The sequence below is a fragment of the Vespula vulgaris genome, chromosome 15, assembly GCF_905475345.1.
Source record: "Vespula vulgaris chromosome 15, iyVesVulg1.1, whole genome shotgun sequence".
Classification (NCBI taxonomy): Eukaryota; Metazoa; Arthropoda; class Insecta; order Hymenoptera; family Vespidae; genus Vespula; species Vespula vulgaris.
The window spans coordinates 801,328-815,000 of record NC_066600.1 but is presented as its reverse complement, the minus strand read 5'-3'; the positions used below and the strand labels follow the sequence as shown (position 1 = coordinate 815,000).

The window sequence follows — 13,673 nt, the reverse complement described above, 5'->3', positions numbered from 1 at the left end:
TTACCAAAATTTAAGAATGCGATAAAAAATATTTATTCCTCGAGAATATTGTCTAATTATTATTCTAGAAGATCTTCGCGAAAAAGGAGAAGGCCAAGTCATATAATTTTTTGTCCCGTACATGCACCGGGAGTTTCGAGTTAACTTATAGTCAATGACCAATCACATTTAGTATTTCATTCGTACGAAAAAGGTCCGAGTTGCAGCAGCGGATACGCAATACGTTCGGTCTTGAATGGCAATAGCGTTTTATTAATATAGACGTCGTTCATTGTAACGCATTGTGTGATCCATAGTGCATAGGTTATATTTCGAACGAACGGTAAATAGTAGAATTGTTTTCGTATCGATCATCGTACGATCGATATTTATCGCTAATATATTATTACAATATATATATATACTATTATTCAATAAAATTTATTCATATCATTTATTATATATAAAATATTAAATATCATTTTACTATTCAAAAGTATTAGCGTTATTAAAAATATTATTATTCATAAAATATTTAGAAAGATATATCATTCCTAAGGAGGACAAGAATTGTGCAAAAAATTCGACCAATCGAAGAATCATATGTAGCAAGAATTTCTTTGAGGGGACTTTCATAGATCATGTATCACCTTCTATGAACGATGATTCATTCAAGAGAAATGTATCGAGACGGTATCAAACATTGGACATTGGCTGAAATTCGATTCTGAGAGACTCGAGAGACTTTAATGCTTGTATACGAAAGACTACCGTAATACATATATAGATATATCAAAAGAAAAGAGATCGACGCCAGTGAAATTGCAAGAAACAAGCGATACAAAAGATAGATAAGATTAGAGAAATAAGATTAATGCAACGATATACCTATGTACATATGTCAAATTAGAAAACCTATATAAATGAATATATATCTAGGAATCTGTATCTGATGTAGGTACATATATTCTCGACAAACAAAAAAGAAAAAGAAAAAGAAATTAGTTAGCTATTGTTGACGTATAAAACGAACATCCCTTTTCTCTTCAATTGTTGACTCGATTTTTTATTTGTCTCTATCTAGTCGTAAATTATGTCACTAGAATTGCATTGTAGTTCAACGACGTGGCAGGAAAAGACATTGTTTCCTCGTCATTCGTTTCGCCTTCCTTCGAGATACCGCCTTCGCCTTCGCCTTAGCAGCCTTGTAGGCAAGTATCTGACTCTGCTCGCTGCGAGTATTCTCGAGTGCTCTCCTTGTCGAGAGAGAAAGTCTCTTTTTACGTGTGTAGGTATATACCTATTGATATCTATGTGTATGTATGTATATACGTATGTATGTATATGTTTTCGCAGCTTCTGATGTCTACCTACGAGAGTAAGTATTCGAGATCGTCTCGATCCATCGAAATGTTTTGATTTAGTATCAAGTATTTGTTTTATTTCTTAAAATGATAAACTATTGTTTGTATCATTTTTATGTATACTTAAATGTATATATATATATACATATTATTTTATCACCTTAACATTCATTATAATCATCGTTAAATATTTTATAAATAGTTTTATCGTAATAATAACAAAATGTTATTAATTGAAACACTCGAATAGAAATGGATATTAATATTTGAACGATCGATTAAAAATCGATTATTTGTCATGTTCTATTACACGCGACATACACGCGAATATATGTATAACAGATAAATGTAGATAAAAAATATTGTTTAAAACGAACACCAGAGATTATTTTAGGTTATCCAGAGTTCTGGTCCTAATGGGTCGACATTCTTCTTGCGCAATCAAACGCAAAGACCTTTAACGCGACGGCGATTGCCTTCTATATACTATAGTTGTCGGTAGTCGAGCTCGCAACTATCGGCTAGTTTATACGGCTCAGGGTTTCACTGGGCCTTGACACCTACAGTGCCATTCGCGAGACATCGCTTCGATATCACGATGAATCGATGAAAAAAGATACGGGGTGTTTGACTATCGATTAAATATAAATTATTCGACGAAACGTCCGTCTAATAACGAGAGTTAATCGTTTTATTAGAAATTCGATCATAACAATATTATATAAGAAGATAATAACTATAATGATTTTAATTATATTGAATATCCAATATTATATAAAGGAAAAGAAGAAAGTAGGTAATCGTTAACATATGCGGAGAATTCTAATCATCCAACTACGAACCAATCACGATTAGCAATTCATTATCAACAATATTAGAAAAGAAAAGAAATTAAAAAATTCGTAACGAAGGAGGATTTAATGAATATTAAATATAATATAAATATTCAATACCGTTCAATATCTTTAAAAAACGATCTAATACTTTAACGTAACGAACTAATCGTAATTAGAAATTAATTATTAATGTTATTAGGTATAGAAAAGAGAAAAAAAAACGTAACGGTGGATTTAATGAATGTTAAACATAAATTTGTCTAATTCTTTTTTTTTTTTTTTTGTAAAACGCCAGGAAAATAATTAATCGTATTAATAAAAAATCTTGTAATACCTTTTAAATACACATTCACACGGAATAATGTTCTTCCTGTATTTTGCAAAGTTTACTAAGTATTAGCAATCATCGATAACGGAAGCTTTGCGTTTCACTCGCGTTTTTTTCTTTCAAGGCTTTGCGGACATTCCTGGTAACTACTCAACTCTTCTTTTTAACGATTACCAACGACGACCATCGTACCATCAACCTTTCTAGCATATCTACATTAGCTAATTCTCGAGTTGTTGCTTATTGTGAAAGCGCTTAATACGCTGCAGTCTATTTAGAATCACATCCAAAAAAAAAAAAAAAAAAACAAAGAAAAAAATAGTAAATACATCTAATCGCATTGTTATACCTACGCGTTCATTAAAAGTAACGTAAGTTCATTAACAACGAATTTTTATTTTGCAATGGAACGTATAAATACGTTTAATAATGAATTTTATTATTCTAATGAGATGCATATTCGTTGATAATGAATTATATTTTACAATGCAATGCATGAGTAATTTTACAATGCATTAGTAATGAATCTCTTTTAACGATATAACGTTCATATTTACAATTAAACATTCACGATTAAACATTACCAATATAATAAACAAATGTTATATGTTATACAAACGTATATATATATATATATATATACACACACACACAACAAAAGACTTGTTGAATATAGAAAGATATAAATAATAATAATAATAATAATAATAATAATAATAATAATAATAATAATAATAATAAATAATAATAATAATAAGATTGTTGAATATATAATAATATAAATAATAATAATACAATAAATATTCCAAAGCGAATATAAGAACGATGCTAACTGCGATAGATAGTAGGGAGTTTAGAAGCATAAAGGATCTCTCCTTTTCTCTCGTGTACATCGAAGTCGAGTTCGAGCTACGTGGTGTCCAGTTTTCATTGCACTGGTGGGGTGTATCCAGGTGGCCGTGGTGGGTGTCGTATAAGTAGAGGTCTGCCTTTGCCGCCGTTCTCATACCCTCACCACCACGTTCTCCGACTACCTCTTACTTTTACTCCGAGACTGAACGTATCTTTCTTTCTTTCTTTCTTTCTTTCTTTCTTTCTTTATTATTATTATTATTATTATTATTATTATTATTATTATTATTATTATAATTATTATAATTATTATAATTATTATATCTCCCTACCTCTTTCTCACTCTTTTTTCACTTCTCTCCCTCCTCCCTCCTCTCCCTCCCTTTCTCTCTCTCTTTCTCTCTCTTTCTCTATCTCGAACGTGTGTGTGTGTTTGTTTGTTTGTTTGTGTTCGTATATGTGTATGTGTGTGTACGTGTGCGTGTATGATCCAAGATCTCCACGAGAAAATCATCCGTTTTCTTTCGCGAACCGTACGTCGAAGTCGCGCGTACTCAACGACAGAGACGATAGAAAGAGGAAAACAAATTAAATATTTCGCTAATGATCTCGATCGAGAGATCACAGCGATGATCGCGTGTGTTGTACGGTGACGAAGAGATCGACGCGATTTTTTATATAAAAAAAGAAAGAAAAGGAAAAAGAAAGAAAATAGGAAATATACAGAAGGAGTGTTTTCAAAGAACTCTTTGACTTAAAAGATAAAATATATATGTATATATATATATTTATATATACATATATACATATATATATACACACATATGTTGGAAGAATATAATTAATAAAAATTAAATAGCATTTATTTAAAAGAAAACAACATAACGGAACGAATTGTTAAGATAATTGTGAAAAGAAGAAAGTAAAAGGAGAAAGAAGAAAGTGTGCTGTGCAGACATGTGGCTGATAAACGTTCTTTTGTGAGTACGACGATGATACGGTGCCTTCGGATATGAAATTTTCTCATTTTTATTTATTTTCTTTTTTTGTTTTGTTTTTTTTTTCTTACACTTTCTTTTCTTTTTTTAATCCTTGCTCCTTCTCATCTTTCATCTCAAGTGTATTTTTATCTATATATATATATATATATATATATATATATATGTATATGCGTGTGCTCGTGTGTGTGTCGAAAATTAAAAAAAATATATGTATACTTTACTTTCGTACAAATTTTACAAAGTGAAAGGTTGATTAGGTATTCACATTTCGAGAGGAAAATAATCGAACGTTTGGTCGATCGTATCGAATTGAAACGGAGAACGTCGATTCTGTCCTAAATTATTATGGCGTCTCGATCGATAGATCTTATGGAAGAAATCAGAGAAATTAGAATGTAAAGATTGATTGATTTATATAGAAATTTAGAATAACTTAATTTGATGGAACGTAAAATTTAGAAAATGTTTTCGATTTTACAAGATTCTTCGTCCAATTGGAATTGAATATTTTTTCGTCGTGATTAAAAGGAACCATATGTACTAGCGAATCAATGGAAGAAAATAAAGAGAAAAACGTTCAATAATAGAAAAATATTTTAATTCGTTAATAAGTTAAAAAATAATATATATATATATATATATATATATATATATATATGTGTGTGTTTCCAATTTAAAAAATATCTCCGTATGAACTGAGATTAATTCAATGATTGAAACGACCATATGTACCGAGTCAGTACGATAAAAAGAAAGTTGTTGGTAACAGACAGATCGTACTAGTAAAATATTATTTTACATCTAAAAAGAATATTAATAATAAGATAAATAAAGTATCTTATTTTTCCTAGATATTTGTTACACAGTCATTTAATCTCAATAATATATTTTTTATTATCACAACAATAAGATACACACACACACGTATGTAGATAGATCACGCACACGCATAATAATATATAGACAATTACTTACCTAAGTCTTATCGAAGACTCACTTCAATGTGGTAATATTATAACTTACGTAAGTTAACGGTTTCGTGTCACTGGAAATATTCATGTGCAGAGAGTATACTCTCATGTACATAGATACTTATATGTATGTTTATAATGGAAGCAGCAGCTTTCTCCCATACGATTTCACAGTATATATATATATATATATTTTTATAGACATAATATATATATATATATGTATGTATGTATTAAAATATCCATATTAAATTAGAATCAAATAATAATAATAATACAATACGTTACCATAATTCTTAGTAATTCGATTTAAATGTTATTATTTATTTTTCTCGATATTATATTAATCATTCTAACATCAACGTTATGATAGAGAAAGAACATATGGTATAATAATAAAACTAGTTCCACCTGCTATATATATATATATATATATATATATATATATATATATATACACATACGTTCTAAAACGCATAGGTACACGAGCTCTTTACGAACCGGAAGAATCGGCCAGACGGAACGACTGAATCGGACAACAGCGAGTGGTTTAGCGAGTGTCGCAAACACTTTTCGTCCTGTTTCTAACACATAGATACATACACATAGATATATATATATAAATAATTATAAACTTTTATAAACGTGCTTTCAACAAGTCACTTTTCATATTGACACTAGTAGACTATTAGAGAATTGATTGACTTAGGCATATACACAAATTTTCTTTTTCTTCTTCGATATTTTTTTTCTATTCTTTTTTTTCTGGTTTGTTTGTTGCCCTTTTTTTATTTATTTTTTTAAAGACCTTGCCGAAAAGTTGGAAGACACAAGGGTTAATTTAGCAAGTTGCTATCCTTCGTCGAACGATCGTGAACGAAGAAATCGATCGTAACCGATCGACCTTGTAAATGCAATATCGATCAGCCAAAGATACTTGATCCTCAATCATTTTTATCTATCTTTTGATTTGTCAGAATTCTATTTACATATATATATATATACGTATATGTAATTATTTATATTAATAAAATAAAGAAATATGTTATGTTTAGATAAGTAATGTTGTATATGTATATATATATATATATATATATAAAATGAATATGTATGTCTATACTTCATATTTATTAATTATGTTAATAGTGTACTCTAATATATATTAAAATATAAAATATATATAAAAATAACTAGTATATTAGTACTTTTTAATATAGCATCTATTGCACTATTAACATATATAAATATACCTATATACGTATACGTATACGTATACACACACATATATATATATACTTAGATTTTTCAAATGATCCAAATTAAATTCGCAAAAGTCATTCATCTTAAAGACCTTGAAATCAAAATGAGGGCGAGGACGAATTTGCGAAAGACCTTCGCTTTCTTCTCCAATTACACGAATTCTCTTCCAATCTCTTTTAATTAATATCAATTTACGATGGAACCAAAATTATTTAAAATGAACGTCAAATCTTTTAACAAGATAGAAAGAGAAAGAGAGAGTAGGAGAGATAAATCAATGAAAAATAGAAAAACTCAAATGAAATAAAATGAAACATAAAAAAAAAATACAAGACACGGTTGAATTTGTAAAGAAGAAATTCTCTTAGAGAGAACGTGGCCTTTCTGATGCAGCCTGTGGCAAAAGCTGAACTAAACTTTCACTATGTGTCGTGTCGATCACTATGCCGTCATTCTCAGTGTACATTAACTACGAGCATTCCGTTTTGCATCCGGTCTCTCTCTCTCTCTCTTTCTCTCCCTATCTCTCCATCCATCTATCTATCTATCTATATAAGTAGTCTTAATAAAAATCTTAATTATAGTAATATATTTAAATAATAATTATAGTAATTTTTCATAGAATATGCTGCATTATTGCACACGGTCAAACGTCGAAGACGTCCGAAAGCAAACAAGAAGATCCAAAAACATTGGTACCCATCGAAGGTAATAAAAATATCGAAACACAAAGTTACAAAAGAAAAAAAAAATGTCGGAGTTCGTAGAAGTTAGTAAAACGAATTAAAAAAAAGAAAAAATTGAAAAAAAGAGAGAAAGAAAAAATGTTCACATTTCAGAATTCATAACGTCTCATAAAATACCAGATGACTTGGTAAGGCCTACAGACGATGAAGAAAGTATCGAGGAGAAGAAAACGATTTCGAAAGATACGAAAAATCTGAAGAAAGTTAATTTGAAATTGGAATATTCGGATAATAAAGGGATTGAACCGTTAGATTCTAGGAACGACGATGAATTGGATAAATTAGAAACGAAGAGGCAAGCTCGCGTCGAACTTGAAAATTTTAGCAATACTGGTGTTTTAGAGGAAGATGGTGTGAAGAAAGTCGATTCGCATCGGGCGACTGTTAATCGTCAAAAGGATTCGATTCTTCCAGGAGTTTATGTCAGGTAAATTTAATTCAATCTTGAAAAACTCTTCGAATACAAATCTGTTGTAATCTAGTTTGATATAAAGGATTAACGAATCGAACGAATTATGTTTCAGTAACGAATACCCAACAACAATGATGCCAATCTTGACAACGTCACGAGAAACTCGTTCGTTCGATTTCGTCCCGGTTAATATTATTCGTCAGGATGGCAAGGATGCTTATGCTTCATTCTCCGATAGACATTTCGATGATTTGAGTGACGTCAGTCTGGTACCAGCTGGTACAAATTCTCGTATTCAGGTAAATGTTATAATAGATGAAAACAAGATTTATATACAACTTATACGTATTCATGATAAATATATAAATTAATTAATGTTAACATTTGATAACATATATTTCAATCAATCGATCATTCTCCTTCTCTTTCTCTTTCTCTCTTTCTCTCTCTCCATATATCTCCCTCTTTCTCTTTCTCTCTTTCTCTCTCTCTCTCTCTCTCTCTCTTTCTCTCTCTCTCTCTCTCTCTCTCTCTCTCTCTCTTGTATAGGTGAAGAAAGGACCTAATGGAAAGGATTACGAATACGAGTATGTGTATTATTATTACGACGAGGAGGATGAAAGTAAAGCTGGTACGTCCGGTACAGAAGTGACGAACAATTACGACGTAAATTCTAGAACAACGTCATCCCCAAGGAGAGTCGGTCAAAGCGGCAACAACAGAAGCAAATACAACGCGGTTGATAGAAGCAGCAGCACGGTCGAACCAGCTAGCAACGAGGTCATCCCAAATAGAAATGGGAACAGAGGAAGGCAACTCGTTGAGACGGACGATGTCTCTGAAGAAAGATTACCAGCTAATACCAGATTTCCACCGAGGTAAATCGAATGAATTTTTGTAAGAACAGTTACGAGCTGAGAATTGATTTTTTTGTATCGTTTAGAAACCTTTGACCCACCCGATATTTTAACTAATAGATTTATTATTTAATTTGATGGATCGCAAACCGCAAATCGATATAAAAAATTTTATGAGTTGAGGAATTTACGAGATGGATCTCTCTGTGTTCATAGATCACGATCGAATCACAATACAGGCACAACGGAGGCAACTAGATCGCGTGGAAATCGTCCAAGGCCTGGTTTAGATCTCGTTGATTCCAGTAGCTTTCGAACTCATCAAGAAGGACCAGAATTTCCTCAGGTTTTGCCTAAAGGACCGGTAAGATTTCTCGGCGTGACACCTAACGAAGACACAGGCGTAGAGGAGAAAACGGTGACTACAAGAGGACGTGGAAGACACAGAGTTCAAGAACCTCTAGCTACCGAAGATGTGTCCGAGAGTCCACCGGCTGTTACACCTTTATCCAGAAGACGTCCTGTTACTACCATTCCTCAGGTACGACCGACGATACGATTTATAAAGAATGGTAATGGGAATTTTAATTAAAAAAAAAAAAAAAGAGAAAGAAGAAAAAGACTAAAACATACAGATTCACTTGTGACCGGTGAAATTTCAATCTTTATCGTAAAGAAAGAAATGAACGTTTCCATTTGGTATGTTTTTAGGCTGAATTAGAATTGAACAAAGATCAATCCTCGAAAATGTCCAGCGAGGAGGAAGAAGCGGACGAAGAAAGTGTCCCGTCCCTTGAAATTTCCAAAGAGAGAACGTCGATCGAAGAAAAAGAAGGATCCGAGGAGACAGATTTGTCTTCGCCGACGTACACCAGTACGAGTGCTATTACTACCGAAACTGCTATGACAACCGAGTATCCTTCGGCAATGGACAAAGTGGCTCTGGATCTTTACGCATTTTTACAAGGTCAAACCAACTTGGTAGACATACCTGGAAACGAAACGAACGAATCGATCGATTCCACGACTTCGATCATTTCCGAAGACGATGGCTCAACAGATTTGATACCTACGACGACTGATCTTTCTGGGACAACAGTAATGACGACCGATCCTACGATCGGTACTACCTCTATCGGTACAACGAGTACAACGACTACAACGACAACGACGACGACGACCACTACAACACCTGCTACGACAACGACTACCACCGAACCTACCACGACGACTACAACGACGGAAGCTCCTACTACCACTGTACCAAGTCCAATTGGCAGAGGCAAATTCCGTCGACCTGGGGTAGCAGGCGGTGGAGTTGGAAATAGAAATAGGTCGGTAAAATATGCTCGATGATTTATTAAGATCGCCTTCATCGATGTTTCTTTTCGATATTTAGGTTTAAGTCGAGTAATGGTAATCCAACGAGTACAACGGAAGCATCGTCGGTAGAGCCGACGCAGAGAACGCGAGGTCGTTTCGGAGGATCTTCGAACGGAGGTGGCTTTAAGAGGCCGAGACCTGGTCAGAAGACGTCGCAACAACAACCGGTAGAGGAGGATGCTGTTCAGAAGGAATCCGTAGGTTCTGTGGCAGCTGAGAAGCCTAATGGTTCGTCTCGTGGAAGGTTCCGTAGTACGGTTGGTTCTCGAAGTGTCTCAACGACGTCATCACCCACCACTGGTACCAGTAGTAACAGCAATAATGGCGCTTCTTCGGCTGGACCATCAGGAATTTCACGTCCTTCTTTCAACAAGCTCAACATCAATCGAAAACGTGGAAGACCTACCGCAGCCCCATCGACCACTAGTCAGTCCGGCGAAGATAGTCAAGAAGAGATTGGTCAAAGTCCGACCGCGGAAAGTGCAACTGTCAGTACGTTGTCATCGTCCCCATTAAAACCTGCTGTACGTTCGAGACTACCAGGACCTGGAAGTGCCGGAAGTCCGGGTAGATTACCTATAGTTAGACCACCAGCTGGAAGATTGAATTTAAGACAGAAACCAGGCCAAGCTACTACTCTGGGTACATCTACGACTAGTACACCAGAGGAAGTAGCCGAAGGATCTGTGGAAGAGCCAGCTGGAGAAGGGACTGAGGAAGAAACGCACGAGGTTAGTCGATAATTAGTTTTAATTTTCGAATATATCGACGAATTTCATCGTCGAAATAGTCTCTTTGTTTTACTACTCACGAGATACTGGTAAGGACACAGATTAAATATAAGAATATATAAGACGATGATGTCATTATCTAACGCAAAGTTCTCTCTCTCTCTCTCTCTCTCTCGAGTCTACTTTCACTGGATGGCCTTTCGAAATGTCATCGACGAAGAGACTCTCGAACACTTTTAATCTTTCGACCTTCTTAAACGTCGCTAGTCACGAAAGAGAATCATCAACCATTTCTTAGAAGAGAAAGAGAGAGAAATAAATGTGATATAAACTTCACATTCTAAGAACGAATTATTGTCGTCACGCAGGCGCCTGCCGAGACGAATCCACCATTGGCATCGAAGCCAACGACGGTCAATCCATTGAACAAGCTCAGAAATAGGAATCGACTTCAGATACATCCAAAAGCAACGACTAAGGGGCCATCGCCGGTTGCTGCTTCCAGACGTTCACCTTTGTTACCACGTCGAAAACCAACCGTGACGGAAGCACCGCCAGCTATTCAACAGAACAATAGTCAAGAAGAAACTTCCGAAGAGGAGAATGGATCAGCTGGTGCGGTCTCTGCCGATAACGAACAAGCGACGGAATCTTCGAGTTCGGCTGAATCCAGCACAGCTGCTAGCACGAAACACGAAGAAACTAGAGGTTTCGGTGGTTTGCTTGCACCGAGACGTAGGATAGCACCAAGACGTCCAGGTCAAATAGTCTCTCGAGAATAGATAACCCAGACAATCGATGATAACGAGGACGACGACGACGACGATGATGATGATGATAATGATGATGATGATGACAACAGCAACGACGATATATCTTATGTCGCGCTGTTAACAAGACGACGATCCAAGTAGCGAAAAATATGATCGAGAAAAATAACCGATTAATTTTTTTTTTTTATGGATATACGTATTATACATACGTATTATCGATATATTATCTATTAATTATCTCATAATAATCATCGAGTTCTCGCGTTCGGTCTCAATATATATCTTAAATTTTTTATCTTTCCTTTTTTTTTCAAATAATTATTTAGATCAATCGCTACTTGGACGGAAACACCAAGATGGTAGCTACATTGTTATTTCTTTTTTTTTTCATTTTTTTTCTTTCGAACCTTCACGAAACCCCTCTAACATAAGTTTCGTATCAAGTCATTTAAAATAATATAATCGACGTTATCGGCGAGCGACGAGGTTAAGCCATTTTATAATTTATCTGATTACATATAGCTGAGAGATGAAAATCATTCGTAAGATAAACGTTTCGTTCGTTTCCTTTCGTGCAATTCGTTTAATGCAATATCTCTAACCATCTTCGCGCTCTTTTTCTATGGAGATAGAATAGAGCGTTCAGTAACCTTTATAGGTTCTTCGACATTCGCTGCACCTTTTTGTTCAACTCGATAGAGGAATTCAATCGATCGTGGGCGCCTATTTGTAAAACTATTTATCCGTTCCTTATTGTCGTATCTTCAACGTGTGCAAACACAAACACATGTACATGCATACACACAAACGCGCGCAGACGTATCACGTATACGCGCACACACAGAGATAGAAATATATCGTGCTTATTTGAATATATCAAAGTTTTAGTTAAGAGGTCGAACGAGATGGAACACAGCAAAGATGACCTTTACAATTTTTTCTTCTTTTTTTTATATATACATATATGTTTTACGTTTAGTCGATACGGGAGAATCTCCTAAATCATTTTTTTTTTGGGTTCCTTTTTCATTAAAAATGACCTCATCGTTACGTATAATCGACATCACGAATCAAAAAACGTGTCGCATTAAAAATAACGCACACACAAAAAAAGACACACGTAACGTACACTCGTAAGATATCAACGATAAAAACAAGCTCTTTACTATTCCGTTCTACGCGTATTATTAATACGTATAAAATATTTTAATAATCAACGCTCGTACGGTCGTGCTGTAATTCGCGTTATAAATGATTAACGAGACAGCGTGTAACATTGACGCGCATAGCAAATGAAAAAAAAAAAATTAAAATATGCGCGTGTAGCCTTCCACCCCGGCCCACTTCAGCAATACGATACTTTTGTAAGCCATGTTCCATGAGAATACTCTGTAAATATTGCTATTAAATTTATGTAAACTATTATTTACGAGCGTTAGATATATACACATGTGTGTATGTATATATCAAACTCGTTTGTTTCCGTATACAATTAAAAAGAGAAAAGTGTTTCTTTAAGATAATACTTTTAGAAATAACACATGTATACACGCACACACATACATACATACATATAGCACGTGTATTTTAATCCGTAAAAGATGATAGATTACAAAAACTTTCTCCAACATTTAAACTACCGTGATATTCGAGTAAGTGTTGGGTAATATTTAATTTGATTTAAAGATTAACGATTACGATTAAAATCTTTCATTATCAATCGGAATGACGATTAAATCTTCATAATATGTGTATAATCATATATTAAATAATTAAATTAGTTATTTAACGGTAAGCGATTTAATTATATTCGCCATTGTGGACTAAGAAAATTAATCAAAACGATAGGAATTAGATGAAGATAGTTTTACTAGGAAGTAATTGGCCGAGAAGTTTTTTGCCCTTTTCTTCTTCTTCTTTTTTTTTAATTTTCTTTTTTAACGATGATTTTAAAAATGGTTTAACGATTAATATTCAACGACTATATAAGAAATTCGTCAATGTGTAAGTCTACGGAATAGTTTGTGAATGATTCACAATGCGTCTACAAAGTATTTCAACGTCAATGTGCGATGAGGTATCTACGATGAGGTTCGTCAATGATTCGTAGTGTGACTCGACAAAGTGCATGTCGAGTGAGAGGATTCGACGATCCATCGATAAATTATTCTATATAAAAG

The 13,673-nt window shown here is 33.9% G+C and overlaps 1 protein-coding gene across 2 annotated transcripts; it reads left to right on the top strand.

Annotated features, from left to right (window-relative positions):
- Positions 1–3,511: 3,511 nt before the first annotated feature.
- On the top strand, positions 3,512–12,918 carry LOC127069307 (mucin-17). Of its 2 annotated transcripts, XM_051006165.1 has the most exons (10): positions 3,512–4,339; positions 7,214–7,299; positions 7,431–7,764; positions 7,862–8,048; positions 8,299–8,336; positions 8,427–8,627; positions 8,823–9,147; positions 9,318–9,940; positions 10,006–10,720; positions 11,089–12,918. In XM_051006165.1, the coding sequence occupies exons 1-10, from the start codon at positions 4,317–4,319 to the stop codon at positions 11,500–11,502; spliced, it is 2,946 nt and encodes a 981-aa protein (XP_050862122.1). In that variant the 5' UTR covers positions 3,512–4,316; the 3' UTR covers positions 11,503–12,918. The 2 variants fall into 2 exon arrangements, with proteins under 2 accessions (XP_050862122.1, XP_050862121.1); XM_051006164.1 differs by having other exon boundaries at positions 8,299–8,627.
- Positions 12,919–13,673: the final 755 nt, after the last annotated feature.